The sequence below is a fragment of the Amblyomma americanum genome, chromosome 1, assembly GCF_052857255.1.
Source record: "Amblyomma americanum isolate KBUSLIRL-KWMA chromosome 1, ASM5285725v1, whole genome shotgun sequence".
NCBI classification, from domain to species: domain Eukaryota; kingdom Metazoa; phylum Arthropoda; class Arachnida; order Ixodida; family Ixodidae; genus Amblyomma; species Amblyomma americanum.
In genome coordinates, this window is record NC_135497.1 from 535,808,258 (window position 1) to 535,826,486 (window position 18,229).

Consider the following 18,229-nt stretch of genomic DNA (forward strand, 5'->3'; position numbering starts at 1 on the left):
TCATGATGTGGTGCCCGCTCATGTCTTATGTTTGGTCTAAAATGAACTTTCTGATGAAAAAAAGGATCTCCACAGCATTGCTGGTATCTATTAGGGTCCAAAAAATCAGACTTTGGACTCCACAGAGTCCAAAATATCAGTTGCACTCCACAGAGTCCAAAATATCAGTTGCGAATATGTATACATTCCTATGATTTTTCTCTAACAGTTCCTTTTTAAAGGCAGAAATATTGTGCTGATCCGAGTTAATTAATGGAGTCCGATGAATTTGTTGGCTACTGTACCTCCATGAGGTGCCTTATAATTCCTCGGTAAAGTCCTATACATCGTGAAAATTGGAATGATTAAAGTCTGAAGAATTGGTTCACTACTGTAGCACTGCTCATGAGCGACCACTGCAAATATTTGTAATACATAAAACTACGTACATACATAGTTGTACTCACATAGCGTCCTTCCTGCCACTGATGTCTTTATTTGCATGTGTGTGATGCTGCTTGCCAGGTTCTGGATGAAGCGGAAAGCACTCTTGACATGGGATTTGAGCCGCAGATTAAGAAAGTTCTACTGGACATCCGGCCTGGCCGGCAGACAGTCATGACCAGTGCCACCTGGCCTGAGGGCGTGCGCAGGCTTGGCCAGCAGTACACGACCAACCCCTTCCAGGTTTTTATTGGCTCCCTCGACCTGGCGGTAAGTTATCACAGCAGCCATCATATGCAATTGTACAATCTATACTTGTGGAAGGGGTTGTGCCACCAAACCTGATAGCTGGTAATTTTAGAAGAACAGTCGGTCAAGAGAATTGCGTTTCAAATCTGTACCATTTTGCCCACATGGCACCTGTCGCTATTTTGTTTGCTTGTCTTGTAGGCTCTAGATGTTCACACCAGAAAGGAGAAAACATTATTTTCTCCATTCCCAACTATTCCCTTTTTTGCAAAGGCCTAGGCGGGGTGCATCTATACAGTAAAATCTCGTTAATTGGAACTTCACAGGACCAGGAAAAAAGTTCGAATTATCCGATGTTCGAATTATCGAATTGCCTCGAAAAAGCTGACAAGAACCGTTTGCATTACGGTATATGTACTGTATTTACTCGCGTAACGAACCCACTCGCATAATGAACCCACCCACCCCCGATTTTTGCCCATGAAGTTGAAAGAAAAAAAAAGGGTCAGTCGTTAATGCTTCCCTCCGTTTTGCACCCTCACAGTCCACAACGCATTTCTTGGCATTGCGCCAAGATGCTGTGCAGCGACCTTTTGACGTTAGCTCTATAATAGCGCGGAGCAAACTTGGCAGAGTGCCAGCGCTTGTCCGGTTGTGCAAGCCTCGTTTTCACCAAGTTCGCCTTATCGTGCCATGGGTGATTGGGGCGGACACCGTCTACTGCCACTCAATCATTGGAACGCGCGATAGCAGCAAGGGCCTTTTGCAGCGAACGATGCCAAAAGCCGGCGTCATGATCGTGGTTTAACGTGTGGTTCCTTTGGCGGCGACTGATGGGTGGAAGGATGGACGACACTCGCAAAGGAAAAAAAAAGTTTTTCGCACGTAATTTGTAGCGCCCGTTCGAAGTCATAGCCTTTCATGGGCATTGGCTGGGGCCACGCCGACAGTACTTATCCGTATTTCCAAATTAACAGGCCTCTAAATAACGAGAATTTACCGCATTTACTCGCGTAATGGACCCACTTTTTTTTCCAGAAAAGTTGACATGAGTGTGGGGAGAGTGTTCATTACGCGGGATGAAAAAGTTTCCAACAGATTTTTTTTGGAAGGGTCGAGGTTTCATACATCTCCATTCGTCCTTCCGTCATCAACAAACGCACGCGGTCAAGATGCGTTCGTGCCGCTAGTGTTTAGCATCGTTCAGTTTGACGAGCTAGATCCGGCAGTGTTGTGCTAGCGGCCGGCGAGATAACACAAATGCGCTGAACGCCGGCCCTGAAGGTCAGGCGCGCGTTCTTAATGCGAGGTTGAAAACAGGACAGTGACCTAATGTGAATGTTCAAGCTTTAGCTGAGAGTGCACAACGTCTTGGCGCTCTGTCAAGTTCGCCGAGCGCACCGTGACCCCCCCCCCCCCGAACTCTTTTGCAGGCGCTTACCTCAGAATAAATATATAAAAAACAAATGATGTTATCGGCAGCGGCAGCGGTTTGCCGCGCTGCCAAGGTCCGCACTGCCCCGCAAGCGCACTTTGAGTCTCAAGGTGATGGTGCTTGGCGCCACCACGGACCCTAGCTCCGGTACCGAAGCTGTCATCCGCACCGTGGCGATAGGTTTCAAGGTGAAGGGCAGAAACCATGAACGGTGGCGGTCGGGGCAATGGTCAAGCTCCGGCCGAAGGGCTCCCCGTCTGTTTACCAGGCGGGGGGCTCCGGGACCTTCCTGTGAATAAGACGGTGAACCACAGGCGACATTCAGGAACCGTCATTATGTACACAGCGCATGAGTAATTCTTCCCCTAAAAAACCTGATCGGTCCCTGAAAAGGAACCGCACCGACGAAAGCACTGCCAGAACTCGACCCAACTCTCAACATTTTCCTCGCTTCCTGATTGTCCACTCGCTTGTAGAAACTGAAATAATTGCTGCCATATCTGTTTTTCTCATTGCTAGGACTCTGGAAAAAATGATAGGCAAAAACTACAATGCAAAAAAACTCACATCCGGTGACCTTCTTGTCGAAGTGTCACAGAAAGACCACTCGGACACTCTACTCAAGCAAAAACAGTTTGCTCACCTCTTGGTAACCATCTCTCCCCACCGCAGCCTGAACACTGTACAAGGTGTTATATCCGAACGCGACCTAATCCGTGAAACAGACTCAGACCTCCTTGCAGGCTTCCGAGATCAAGGTGTCATTGCCCTTCGTCGCATCACAATAAGGCGTAACGACGAAGAGGTGGTAACACCCCACATCGTGTTAACTTTTGAACGTACCCGTCTACCAGATGCTGTCAAAGCAGAATTCATCCACTGCAAAGTCCGCGCATACATTCCAAACCCGAGAAGATGTCTTATTTGTCAAAAGTACGGACATGGATCAAAAACGTGCCGGGGAAAACTCACATGTGCGAAGTGCGGTGACCATGAGCACCCAACAGTAAACTGCAGTGCCGCTCAAGTAGAGTGTCCAAATTGCCACGGGCCACACGCCGCGTACTGGCGGACGTGTGAGACATTTCAAAACGAGAAAAAAATCATCCAACTGAAAGTAACTGAAAATATCACATTCCCTGAAGCCCGGAAGAAGCTCTCGCTTCTCTCCAGAAAATCATACGCTGACGCAGCGCGCCGGGGGGCCGGGCGGCGTCTAGTCACGGTGGGCACGCAATACAGCATCGCTGATGCAGGCCCACTTCGGCCCCTCACCAAGCAGCCTCAGGCTGCACTAAACTTTGATGTTCCGAAGGTCAACTTCTCGCAGACCTCTGGAAAAACACAGACAAGTGAGGGGGAGTCTTTCCATCTTGAAAAATGCACGTCTGCTTCCGCATCTCCAGCGGAAGCAATGGAGGTGGCACCGGGATCCTCAGTGCCGGAGGCGATGAGGGAGTCCCCCAAAAAGAGGCGGAACTCTCTGGACCGCCTCAAAACAAAAAGACATATTCCAGTGAAGCCGCCTGTAAAGTTGGCGACACCTAAATAACACCCCAATAGCCTTCGCTTTCTCGCTAAGAAATGTGGCTGTCGAGAACATTATTTACTGGAACTGCAGAGGTCTTCTTAAGAACCTGGATGACATATATGAAATACTCGCGCAATATCATCCAAACACACTTTGCCTTCAAGAAACACACTTAAACCCAGCACATGCAAACTTTCTAAAAAAAATATGTAGTATACAGGAAGGACAGGCAAGGCAGTGCCCACTCATCAGGTGGCGTCGCTATAGTGGCCGAGAATTCAATTCCTTCCCAATGTCTTCCACTTGCTACTGATTTATAGGCAGTGGCAATACGAGCCCTAACTTTCGGCAGAGTAATAACCATATGCTCTTTATATATCCCACCAGATCATCGCCTGTCAATTGATGAACTCGAAAAACTCATTGACCATCTACCCGAGCCGTTCGTGTTGGTTTTAGACTTTAACGCACACCATCCATTATAGGGAGGTAATAGAACCGATTCTCGAGGCAGGCTAATTGAAAAATTCCTGTTATCATCTGGTTCATGTTTATTCAATAGAAAAGAACCAACACATTTTAATGCAACACACAGCTCATATACGGCGATAGACCTTGCTATTGGCTCGCCATTGCTCTTGGCAGCTACTGAGTGGGCTGTTATTAATAACCTCTATGGAAGTGACCACTTCGCCATTTCTTTAAAATACATGGGAAATATAAATCCGAGGGTAGATAATCCTATAAGGTTTAAAGAACAGATTGCTAACTGGAAGCTGTTCCGGGAACTCTCAACACTGCCCTGTTCATCAATAACGAACATGGGCATAGATGAGCCCCAATCCTTGGTCACATTGCATATTATAGATGCTGCACAGAAATCCATTCCACAGACATCAGGAAAAATACGCAACAAACGAAAGCCATGGTGGAATGCACAGTGCAAGAAAGCTCGTCATGACCAAAATAATGCATGGTCAAAATTCCGCCGTTATCCTACGGCTGACAACTTAGTCAACTTCAAGCGAGCTAAAGCAAATGGCAGGCATACTCGGCATATATCCAAACGGGAAAGCTGGCAATCATTTCTCTCTTCTGTAAATTCTTACACAGATACACATAAAGTGTATAGTAGACTAAAAGCACTTAAAGGGCATAGTTCACATCCAATTCCTCTTGTTAGCACTGCTGGTGATACATTGGAGCACCAAGCAGATACACTAGGCAAACATTTTGAATACACTTGTAGCTCAGCACATTATACAGATTCCTTCTTGAGATACAAGCTAGCTGAGGAGCGCAAACCTATTCACAATAATAAAAGGCCATCAGTAGAAGGATACAATAGCCCATTCACTTTACAAGAGCTGAAAGGGGCCTTAGGCACTTGTGGAAACTCAACAGCAGCAGGTCCTGACAGGGTTACATATGGTATGCTTAGGCACCTGCATGAACAAACCCTTGAAACTATCCTGTGCCTGTTTAATAAGATATGGGCTGCTGGACACCTTCCAAAAGTCTGGAAAGAAGCAATTATTATTCCGGTATTAAAGCAAGGCAAAGGAGCCACACTTGCTGCCAGTTATCGGCCAATTGCCCTAACCAGCTGTTTATGTAAGCTCTTTGAAAAAATGGTCCATCGTCGCCTTGTGCATTTTCTTGAAATCAATGGCCTTCTTGACCAGCACCAAGCTGGATTTAGAGCTAACCAATCAACCACTGACCAGCTCGTTGCCTTCGAGTCCTACGTAAGGGATGCCTTTGTGCATAAGCAGCACTGTTTATCTGTTTTCTTTGATTTAGAGAAAGCTTACGATACCACATGGCGTTATGGTATCATCCGTGACCTGTTCGCCTTTGGGATCTCGGGAAATATGCTGTACACCATTCAAAGTTATCTGTCTGAACGAACATTCAAGGTCCGTGCAGGGAATTCGATATCCAAGCTGTTTATACAAGAGAATGGTGTCCCTCAAGGCGGCGTTCTCAGCTGCACTCTTTTTATAGTGAAAATGAATTCATTAAAGAGCGTCCTGCCTAGATCTATATCCTACTCCGTTTATGTCGACGATATACAAATAAGTTACAAGTCATGTAATTTGTCCATCTGTGAGCGGCAAATACAACTAGGAGTAAACAAAGTAGCAAAGTGGGTAGACGAAAACGGATTTAAACTCAATTCATCAAAGACTGTAAGCGTACTCTTCACAAAAAAAACGTGGTATTAGGCCTGAACCCGACATCACACTTAATGGGCAGAGTATTGCTGTCCAAAGAGAGCACAAATTTCTTGGTGTCATAGTCGACGAAAAACTTACATTCATCAAACACATTAAACACCTTAGACTTAAATGCATTAAATCAATGAACCTTTTAAAAATTCTGTCCTACCAGTCCTGGGGTACAGATCGAGACTGTCTGCTGAATCTTCTGAATAGTGTAATTCTGTCACGTATAGACTACGGCTCAGTAGTGTACGGGTCAGCACGAAAAAGCACCTTAAAAATGCTCGATGCTGTGTACCACCTGGGTCTGCGGTTGGCTACTGGTGCTTTCCGTACAAGCCCAATTGCCAGCTTGTACGTTGAGGCGGACCGATGGTCACTTGAACGACGAAGGAAATACACAACTATAACGTATGCTACTAAGACATTATCTCATGCTGACCATCCATGCAACGCGCTGTTGCGAAACCCAACCAGTACACTGCTGTTTGCAAACCGGCCGTCTGAAACCCCACCTTTACCCATTAGAGTCGCCACACTTGTCCAAGACATGAACATACCAGTGTCCAACATTCTAGTAACTTCTACTAAAGACACAATTGCTCCCTGGCAGGTGTATCCAGTTGACTGCGACACATCTTTTCGTGAGGTTGGTAAGAATAGGTCACCAATTGCCATAAAACAGCATTTCTTATCCCTACAAGCAAAATATCAGTGCACAGAGTTTTACACTGATGCCTCAAAGACATCCTCAGTTTCATGTGCAGCTTACAATAGTCAGTTCTCTGAAACAGAAACCATGAATAGACACACAAGCATATTTACTGCGGAATGTCATGGTATTCTGTTACCTGTTAGATTCATCCTGGAAAAGAAAATCCCAAGCTCTGTTATATACTCAGATCCTTTAAGTGTGATTATAGCCCTGTCTTCTGGAAAACCCTGTAAAAACCCTGTAATGAATTCCCTCTTGAAATGCTTTAAGTCTGCATGCACATTTAACCTCAAATTTACAGTATGCTGGGTAACAGGTCACTGTGGAATAAACGGAAATGAAGAAGCTGATAGGCTTGCAGCATCAGGTGCCGAACTGAGTAGTATAGATATAAAAGAACTCCCGTACCAGGACCTCAGGCCATATATTAGGACTGCACTTCGCAAAGAGTGGCAGCAGGATTGGGACGAGGAAACAGACAACAAACTGCACACAATAAAACACGGATTGGGAGGTATGCCACAGAAAAACAAAATAGATTCAAAGAAGTTGCTCTCTGCAGACTGAGGTTAGGACATACATTCACCACACACTCACATCATCTACAGGATACTCCGGCACCGCAATGTACGAGATGTGGAGCCCACATCTCGGTTGTCCACACATTAATCACATGCCCCAGACTGGATACACAAAGACGACATCACTTCCCTGAACTGTACACATTTAAAGTACCAATGCACCCTTCATTATTTTTAGGTGATCACCGCATGTTCTCATTGGATAGGGTTTTTAAATTTTTAGCTGATGTAGGTTTTTTACGAGGGATTTCATACTCAAAGTAATCTCAGCACCTCCTCATTGCTGAGGAGAGTGCTGAGCTTACCCATAACTGCCAGAAGACGCCTCGCCCTCCTTGCTCATTCAAGGACTATGGTTGAGGCTATCTGGCTTCGTATTTCATATATAACTCCTTTTAAAACAAGTTTTAAGCGCTACATCACTTTAAGCCATTCCACCAGATATTTAAACACCCTCTTCCAACTATAACTATGCACATACTCAGTACTCTTAGGCCCTATACACCTGGCTTTAACCTTACCGTCTGCACACCTTTTAGCCCGAGTCGACCATAAACCTTGTGTTTGGCGCTCTTTGGCCCCAGTTGCCCTTGCGCCATTAAAAACCTAGCATCATCATCATCATCAGATCCGCACTGCACGCACTGGCCCCCCCCCCGCCCCCTTGCTTCCCCCTGCCCCTTGGTTGGAGCTCTCCTCAAAAGATAAACAAAGAAGTGGTGTTGTTGGCGGCGGGCAGCATCTTGGCGCGCTGCCAAGGTCTGCGCTGCGGACGGCAGCGAAAACTGAGGAACTCGCTAGGCTGGGAAACAAAAAATGTAAATTCTGGCCAACCAAAGTGGGGGGCGGGTTCATTAGGCGAGTAAATACGGTAGTTCTGGGTTTCGGAGGCTACGTGGAAATGAGGGTAGGCAACTACCACCGCGTTCGCCAACACGTACCCTACCTCGCCGCTGGCCACCGCGCCGGTGATGGCGCCATTTAATCTTTGCCCACTCTTCCACGGTTTTCTCTGGTTCCATCATCTGTCCCCGTTTAGCACGAGCGCAGCCTCTAAGTACATGGAGGCGCTTTTTTTGGCCACGTGCTGTGTGCCAAGCCGCCCAGACGGGGCGGCGCGTAATTCAAATTATCCGTAGCGGAACCGACTCGCTTTCGAATTAACGGGCTTTTTTATACACAGATCTGTATGAAGCTTGGCCGGATCAAGTAGAGTAGTTTGGATTATCCGAAAATTAAGATTATCGAGGTTCAAATTAACGAGCTTTCACTGTACTAGCAGTGCATTTCCCTGCAACAAAATGCCACTTGCACAATGTTTCAACGCCCAGCGTGCTTTGCATCAGAACCACAGAGGAAGATGCTTTCAATCTAGTGACCACTTATAATAAGATGTCTAATCCTGTTGCCAGTTTACTGTCACTTGCATTGAAATGGAGGCATGATTGACTTCTGCTATGCCTTTGACAGTAAAGTGAGCGTAATAGAAGGCCAAGTGAGAGCTGCCTCATACTGACAGGCCACATTGTTGGCCAAACTATCATTGCTTGGTTATTATAATCCTAGTCCAAGGAATTTTAGTTGTTATATATGTGTATGTCTCCGACTTAATTTTCACTCAAAATAACTTTGAATGATTTGACTTCCGACAGTGTAGTGCTCCACCAGCCTCTTTCATTGTGGACATTTCATGCCGGTCAGTGCAATATGCAGAGTGCGTAATTTCATGCCTGTAATCAGGACTTATGATGTGTTTTCTCTCTAAGGGGTGTGTAATGAGCAGTGTGTAATTGGAGCTGTAGGAGAATATTAACAAAAATGTGTCTGCTTTGTCTAAGGGCTGTGCCCAGTGAGAATTGCAAAAAATAAATGTCTGCCTTATATGAGCATGTGCAATACTTGCCTGGCACAGCTATGCAAGTCTCCCTGTCATTCTGTGAGATGAGGGGAGTGAATAGTTTTAATGGGACTGTACTTTTTACATTGCCGTATAAAACATTAGTAGCTCACTCACCATCATTATCATTGCGCCCAATGCCAGCTCTCCCTATCAACTTTCCCAGTGTCATCTTCCCTCCTTACTCTGCTACCCTCTGCTATGTTTACGTTGTAAAACTGAGTCAAGCAGGAACTCGCTCAAACAGCCCTGAACACTTGTGCTGCTTACAGAGTTTTATTCAGATAGTACAGGCTACTTAATGGTGGACAGTGTTCATGGGTGTTCCTTGTGGGGGGGACACCGAGATAGACTGGATACAGTTCTTGTTCCCAGTGTAAATTGATTGCTTGTCACTTTTTGGCTGTCTTGACGTTTGTTTGGCAGCCAACTGTCATTTACTGCCGAGGTAATTGCCTTTGCATTTTTTTCCCGTGCCACTCAGTTGAAACTTGTGCTGTCAAGACCGAAAACAACTGTGACCATGCTACTTAAAAGGGGACAGGGGTGTGCAGCCCATCCTGAGCTGTGCAGGAAGTTTTGATGTCACCAGAATTTGCTTCTGAAAGGAGCCAGTGGGTGGTGATAGTATTTCAATTTGGGGTCTTTCTTAGCTTATGAAAGCTCTGTTTACAAGGACAGTAGCCACTTGTTCGTCAAAATGCGATAATCTAGCGATGCAGGATGCCTTAATATGTACTCAGTGTCTCTTGAAGAATGGTGCACATAAGTGCACGTAAGGACCATGGGGGCAAGAAACAATGGTACTCTTGGGTGCTCGCAGCTTGTGGATGCAGCATGGTTGCCATTCATTGTGTATGGTGGAATATAGAAGGAAAACTGCATTAAGGTGGCTAGAGGGTATTAAAGCTTTCCACAATGGTAGTGTGGTACATAACACTGGCATGCTTTTTTGTGCTCTTGGATGTGTGCTGCTTTGTACTGACTTGTAGTTTTTTTTTCCAGGCAGTGCACACTGTGATGCGAACAATCATCATCTGTGACGAGACAAAAAAGCGGGAGCAGGTAAAGTGGCGTGCTTTTTGCTGCATGTATTTTGCTTGGCTTCTTGCTAGGAACGTAATTTTACTGAATGACATTTTTTTTCTGCTTCTTGCAACTTAAAGGCTTCCTGGACAGCATGCCGCCAGAGAACAAGGTGATTGTGTTTGTGGATAGAAAGGCCATGTAAATGCAATGCCCACTGTCCTTTCTGCCTGTCCTTGTGAACTTGGAACGTATCCGTCAGATTGCACCATTAATTTGCTGGTGTTGCTTTTTGACCAGGAGTGCGAAATTTTTTTTTCTGCCTGAGTAACTGTAATGGTTGCCAAAAGGTGCTCAGGAGGAGGCTTCCATCTCATATTTCCTAACATTCAGGCAAAAAATAAAAAGCACACTAATGCTTGGTCCCTCAAAAAATACCGAAACTGAATGAACAGTGAATTAGCCAAAAACAGACAAATGCTTGTAGTGTGCTCCTCAGTGTGAGAACACTGACATAGCTGTTACGCTGAGCTACATATGTGGTGAAGAACTCTAAGTAAAAGAAAATGACATTTCACACGTAACATCCGCTTTCTCTTCTATTCCTATCCTCCTCACACTCAGTCGCTATGTGGACATCTTTGACAACTTCATGAAAGTTCACCAATGTGTGGGTTGGTTGCATTAATAAGTTTTGCTGCAATTCTGTAGCAATGAAGTTTGATGAAACAGTCGAGGTGGGCAGGAGTTCAGGTTCTCGAGAGCCCAAAAGCGCTCTTGAGAACCCAGCAGTTCTGTGGAACTCTGATTGAGAACCCTTGCAAGCATGGCTGCTCTTCGGAGGAGGCATGTGAGATGTGTGCAACACATGCAGGATAGCATGGGTGTGTGGTGTACCATTTTATAGTAGACATCTGTTCAGCTTCTTGTGCAGTGTGAGCAGCTGGTCCCCACAGTGGTGTTGCTGTATGCGTCCGAAGGATAGCGTCGCCTTAGAGTGGACAGAGAAGCAGCCAGCAGCATTCCGCCAATTAAAGCACCCCCTTGCAGTGCCTCCTGTACTAGGCCATTTCGATCAAGACGCTGACGCTGAACTCCACACGGACGCCAGGAACCAAGGACTAGGGGCAGTACTTGTGGAATTAATTCCAGGATGGTGCCGAGCGGGTTATTGCCTATGCCAGCCAAGCTCTTTCGAAGGCGGAGGGCAATTATTCGACAACTGAAAAAAAAGTGTCTCGCTGTCATCTGGGCGATCACCAAATTCCGGCCTATCTTTATGGTCGCCTTTTCGCGTCGTTACCGACCACCATTTGCTGTGCTGGCTCGCCAATCTCAAGGATCCCGCAAGCCGCCTTGCTTGGTGGAACCTGTGGCTACAGGAGTATGACGTCACCATCATCTAAAAACTCTGCCGCAAACATAATGATGCTGACTGTCTCGAGCCCCCATGAATCCGGCGCCAGGGGGTGATAATGACGACGACAGCAGCTTTCCTTGGGGCATTGGAGACGGTAGATATGGCTACTCGGCAACACAATGATCCTCAGATTCGTCAGCTGATGGCACACCTGGAAGGCCACGAAGACGTGGCGCCCTGCATTTTCCTGTGTATTCTGCCGACATTCCGGATTCCACACGGCGTATTGTACAAGCAGAACTTCGACAGCAGCCCGAAGTCATGGCTCCTTGTTGTGCCAGAAGACTTGCGTGCCAAGGTGGCGGAAGCTTGTCACGATGATCCTACAGCTGGTCACCTTGGCTACAGCCGGACACTTGCACGTATTCGAGAAAAGTATTGGCCGCAACTACCTAAATACGTCCGTCAGTACGTAAAAACTTGTCGAGAGTGCCAAAGGCGGAAAAGACCTTCTACACGACCAGCTGGACTTCTTCAGCCGCTCGACCCATCGTATGCTCCGTTCCACGCAATCGGAATGGGTTTTCTCGGCCCATGTCCAACGTTGAAGTCGGGTAACAGGTACATTATCATAGCCATTGACCTAACCAGATACACCGAGTTCCGAGCACTTCCACAGCGACGGCTGCTGAGGCAGCTCAGTTTTTTATTGAGTGCACTGTGCTCCGTCACGGTGCCCTGCTGTTTTGATCACCGACCGGGGTGCCGTGTTTCTGGCACAGCTCACACAGGAGATCCTCCGTCTCAGCTGCACCAGCCACCGCCGAACTACGGCGTACCACCCGCAAACCAATGGGCTGACGGAAAGGCTGAACAAGACGATGGCTGACATGATCGCCATGTATGTGGATGTCGCCCATCGCAGTTGGAACGAGGTACTACCCTACGTTACATTCGCATATAATACCACTGTGCAGGAGATGACAGGTATGTCCCCTTCCCACTGGTGCATGGCAGACAGGTCACCACGATGCTTGACGCTATGTTGCCACACGAGCAGTCTGTCGACGTAGTCGATGATGCCCGTCTAGTCTGCGAGCGTGCGGAGGAAGCTCGGCAACTCGCTTGACTCCGCCTCCAGCACCAATAGCATACAGACGCTCGTCGGTACAATCTCCGTCGACGTGACGTCCATTTTTGCCCTGGGGACAAGGTCTGGGTGTGGACGCCAGTACACCGTCGAGGTGTCTTCGAGTAACTCATGAAGTGCTACTTTGGCCCGTATACAGTTCTGCGCCGCATCGGTGACCTGAACTACGAGGTGCTGCCCGAAGGAATGCGACCTTCATCTCGTCGTTCCCCCTACCCTGAAAATGTGTACGTTGTCGGGCTTAAGCCATATTACGCACGATAATCGCCTGCATTTCCCACTGCCTTCTACACCGGCCAGCAAGATTTCTGGGCCCCTGTGTGGTTTTCTGCCAAGTGTCTTTTTGCTCTCGGGTTATCATCGGGACGATGCTTCTTAATAGGGGGAGGTAGTGTAGTGAAGAGAAAGTTGAAGCACGATTGCCGCGTGCAGACGATGACGCTGCTGCTGGAGGAACTGCCTGTTCCTGTGTTCTTGTGGTCTTGCTATCACTATCACCACCTGTGCTCGCTGCCGGCCACTACGTCAAGCAAGCCGTGACAGTATGCTTCTTTAGGGGCACCGAGGACCACTACATCCAATTTTTGTTTTTATAGAAACCGATTGTTGGCTCTTTGTGTCCATCTTGATGCTTGTTCAGCAGCAAGACATAGGTTCATTGCGGAGAAAAAAGACTTTAAGAATGAAGGATTTTTCTGTCGCCCAATTCGAACTCGTGACGAGGTCACTGTATGAAGTGAATAGCGGTGTGGCCTAGAATCTGTGATTCATGTACAGAAAACAAAAAACTGTCACGCCACTGCGAAAACTTGTGAAAACACCCTGTGGTGGTGATACAGTCAAACCTCGACATAACAAACACAGATCGTTACGAACTATTGGCTATATCGTACTCTTCGTAAATATTTTTGACAAACGCATGCAAATTCTACTTCAATATCAAACGCGGCTGGTCATGAATTGGATACAGTCGAAGACCAATTTTTCGGACTTTCTAGGGACCGCGAAAATGACCGAAAAATTGGCCAGTCCAGAAAATCAAATTATACCGAAAAAATCACGGAACTCATTACCAGTATGCTGGAGGAAATGGTCAGTTGTATATCACACATTCTAAAGCTCCGCATGACTATATTTTGCCGTGCATGTGCACGGGCGACGAGCGGCAATTACTTTCATGTGCTCAGCCCGACTGTGCTGCCCTTGGCATGTCATGTCGCCAATGAACGCACGGGTTGGGACAAAGTCTGAATGGGAAAGCGAACACGCTGCTGTGGGAACTGCGCTGCGCCTGCAGTGCGATGGGCCCGGAATGAGAACACAAAGGTGGCATAACATCAGGAACCGAGAAACGGCCGAAGCAAGCGCTCTGTTGGCATTGGCCTTCGCCATTAGGCCTTGTGACTAGAGCCAAAATCTGCACCGTATCCGGCGATATGCACTCTGCGGTAGCTTTCGTATAATGAGGCACCTTGCCTGTCATCGAAACGCCAGTTGTTTTACGATAGAAGAGTTGGGTTGTGGTGCATTTTGCCGCGGTACGCTGACCTTTTCCGAAGTGCACCACCATTTCCATCCGCGCTCGCAGTCTCCGTGAGGCCGTACGCCTGCCACGTGCTTCGCTGCTACCTCTTTCTATATCTGGGACGAAAGAGTGCGCAGATGAGTTCCGTGAACTCCGACAATGGCTCAAGTTTGTGCGGCGGGAGACATTCAAGAACAGTGCGAATTTGAAACCACGCGGGTGCAATTTGCCGACTCGTGCAGAATTTCAGCATCGCAAGTTAAGGGGCTCCTTCAGGCTTGAATTTTGTTTTGTTTAATCAAGTTTTCGATCCTTCCTGCAATTTTAATTAGTGAGATTCTACTGTACATATTATAGGGCGGCTTGGGTATTGGCGGCGAGTGCGAACGGGGTCCTAAAAATCAAGCGGTCAGCTGCGGTGCGTCCAAAGTTTCGGGCACTCTTATAAATTGGCTCTATGGGCCATATCGTGGTGCCGCAATAAAGTCCGAATAATCAAGCATGTTGGAAAAATCAGGCGGGTGAATTTTTGGTCATCGACTGTATATCGAACTCCCCAGCGCCAAACTGTGCCCGTTCAGTTGGCAGGCGGTAGGCTTTGCTGCACTGCAAAAATGACTGGTGGTGATGCAGCAAGCGTTTGCGCCAAGGTTTGCACTTTTATCTCGCACTCCCCGAGAGTGGCGTGTAGGGTTGCAGTCCGGCAGTCAGCACGCGTTCACACCTCTGGAATCTGTCGACATTGCCATGGAAGCAGCACTGCAGGTTATAGTAAGTTTGCAGTAAAAATCGTGTGGTCACATCGGCTGTCGCAGTGGTTGTGAAAACGGCGATAGCTTTTGCTTTGACGTATCGCTTTCCACGCAACACTGCAGTAATGCGAGGAAGCCACTGTAATTGATGCTTAACCAGCGCTTGTGGTGCCTTGCGGAGAAGCCAACATAACTACCACTCTATTGCGTGCGGCCTGCGCAATCGCCACAAGCGCCTTCTAAACGGCGCCAAAACCTGGGAAAACATCTCTCAGTTTCTCTAGTAAAGACCACCAGAATTGTTGTCCCTTCAATGACAAAATTGCGCCGTGGTTGCGCTCGTTTCTGACAAAATTGCGTAGTACAATTTTTGGCTTTAGCACACTATTTTATGATCTTTTTACTTGTTCGCTATAAAGAGGTTTCACTGTATCTACACATTATTTCTTAGCCTTTTTTAGCTTATATAAGCTCAGTTTTCATTGAAGGTAGTGTCTTTGTCAAAATGCAGAAATCTGTTGCTAGAGGCAAAGTTCAAGTTCAATTTGTCATCATTCTCTTAATAATCGTAGTAGTGCCTTGCGGAGTGTACTCTATTTTGGGCTTGTTTCTGTGCAGGGTGGACCACTTGTCGAGTGACTTTATACTGGAGGGCATCAACTGTGATTCTATACATGGGAGCAGGTGAGGTGCACGCAGCAGTCTTTGAAGTTATTTTATATTATTATTTTTTTAAACGTTGTCATGAGCTCTGCTGCATTGTATCTCAGTGCTCCGTTCACAGCTACATGTGCAGCCTTATCATTTCACCATTTATCACCTGGAGCGAGTCAGCCATTGTGTGGCAATTTAGACGCTGCACTAGCACGTTTGAAGATTCGTCGTTTTTGTTGAATGGCCGTGTTGCAGTGGATGTTAAGGAGTAATCACTCCTTTCTGTTCCCTTCTTTATCACTTCCATTTTTCTCTTCGGGGTCGGAAGAAAGCATACACTTTTCTTCTGGGCCACATTTAAATAGAGCATGGTCAATAGGGTTCGTTACCTTTATTTCCCTGACTGCTGAATTTATGCATCACTATAGCTGCTGCCAAGCTTTCTTGCTTGAAGGCATATAAGTTAAGGTCCTGTACAAGCCTGCTTGTCTCTGTTCCAGTTTGACTTGTTGTGACGGTATAGTTATTGCTGCAAGAAAATGCTCTTGCATTCATTTTATGTGCGCACATGACTTTACAGGGAACAGTGTGACCGGGAGCAAGCACTTCACGACTTCCGGGATGGGAAAGTGCGGATATTGATTGCCACGGATGTTGCAGCGCGAGGGTTGGACATAAAGGATGTGACGTGAGTGAACGATGCGTTATAGTCTAGCATCATGAATGCAGTCATTTCATTTTGGAGATCTTTTTTGCTGCTAAATGTCACAAGATGGAGTGCTGCTTTGATACAACTGTTGCACTACAGCCTATTGATTGTTGATAAGCAGCCCATCAGAATTGGGTGTGCAGAAATGGCCGTCAGAATTTATGTGTGCACATTCAAAGTGCTCATTTGAATAAAAGCAAGAAAAAGAAAGCTCGTGCACCAAGCGTACCTTGTGCACGTTTTTTGTTTTGTTAGTGGTGAACAGGAAAACTTCAAAAAGTGGACAGTAAGCCCAGAACTACGTTCACTAAATTTTAGTACAGGTAGGATATTCCTTGCTGCACTTAGGCCTGAAAGTGAAGAGCTTTGCCTTTGACTGTGCGGCTGGCATAACCTCTTGTGTCAGCCTCTTGTTGCCCACATTGTTAAATTTATGATGTGGCTGATGGGCTGACATAACCCTCTCTTTATATTGACTGCAGGCATAAATTCAATTATGATTTTCCCCGAAACGTAGAAGAATATGTTCATCAAGTGGGCCGCACAGGTCGAGCAGGGTAAGAGCTTTCCTTTTATGTTTTCATTCTCAGATGTGTCGTGCGCTGTCTTTGGTCAACTCATAAGGATGATGGAGCAGTTTTATTGCTGTAACATGTCAAGCACATCTAGTCGACGACCGATTTCTCGGACTCTCTAGGGACCGCGAAAACGACTGAAAAATCAGGCAGTCCGGAAAATCAAATTTCACAAAAAAAATCACGAACTTATTACCAATATGCCGGAGGAAGGCATCAGTTGTATTGCTCACATTCTAAAACTCCTCATGAGTAAATTTCGCCCGTGCAATGCGCGTTCTCTGAGGGCCGCTAGCTCCTGCAGCATCTTGCCTTTGTGGGAACACAGACGTGCTTGAACAGTCTGACTGTGCACTGCGCGTTCTGGCAGGGCTGGATTTAGTAGGACGTCATTAACCCGCGTGTGTTCGCTGACCCACTCTGCCCTCTTCCTGTATCTTTAAGGACGCTCGTGGCATTGGTCTTGTGGAGGAGTGAATAGCAGATCACTGGGGCAACCTCGACGCGAATGGTGAATTCCAGACCATTGATTACGGCGATAACTTATAACGTGCATCAACTAACGGAACTCATTACTCATTTGACAAATCCGAGTGTCTCAACGTTACGATTTCTATCTACTGTTACTCTGGATGGAATTTAATACGTGCCTCCAAAGGAGTAGCTATGTTGTGTTTTGCATTGCTAACCTAATTGGCATTCTTAAGTTTGGCATTGACAATTTAGACACAAAAGATTTTTTGAAAGAGGATTGGCAAGTGGTGCCTGAAACGGTTTATGGCAGAACTGGAAAGAACTGATTTTTCTCAGTTTGAAGTTTTTGAAAAAACAAAACCATTGGGAAAACTGTCGTTTCCAAACTGCATTGCCAAATGCTGCTTTCAAGGTGGTTTTTCGACTGAAATTTTCTCAGGAACAAGGTAAGGTACTTTTTAGGTGGCTGAATATTTTCTAACACAAAATATTGTGAGATGTCTCACATATAATCACAACAAAAAAATTGAACTTTTACAGAAATGGTATTAAAAACATGTAGCTGGCTTTATCCTGCACTATACAAATCTAGAAGATATCTAATTGCAAACAGTTAGTGTATCTCCATTATTTTTGAAATGACAGTTTTCCTAAGCTGACACACTGACTGCTTATTATGACAGCCATAACTTCTTTTCTGTTTAAGCTAGGGAGCTGAAATTTTGAATATAGTCTAATGAGAAGGTACACCATCCCTGAAAATTTTATCACAATTGGTTCTGTGGTGCAAAAGTTGGCTGTTCAACCTAGCTTCCCCACTTAAAAAGAAAGCTGCTCTTGAGGGTGGCTTTCCCTTCATGCGTGGCATGGTAATGGGTTGCACTGTACTAAAAAGCGTGGTAATTATTAGATGCGATGCTCTTTAACACACTGCAAAATGCATAGAAG

At 46.3% G+C, this 18,229-nt stretch overlaps 1 protein-coding gene across 1 annotated transcript in view; it reads left to right on the top strand.

Annotated features, from left to right (window-relative positions):
* The window catches only part of LOC144129216 (putative ATP-dependent RNA helicase DDX43), a 57,328-nt gene extending 40,535 nt beyond the window's left edge, over positions 1-16,793 (top strand). The window contains 6 exon segments of the mRNA XM_077663202.1: positions 505-693; positions 10,062-10,112; positions 10,207-10,283; positions 15,488-15,553; positions 16,104-16,211; positions 16,715-16,793. Coding sequence (XP_077519328.1) covers positions 505-693; positions 10,062-10,112; positions 10,207-10,283; positions 15,488-15,553; positions 16,104-16,211; positions 16,715-16,793 — 570 coding nt within the window.
* The last annotated feature ends 1,436 nt before the right edge of the window (positions 16,794-18,229 follow it).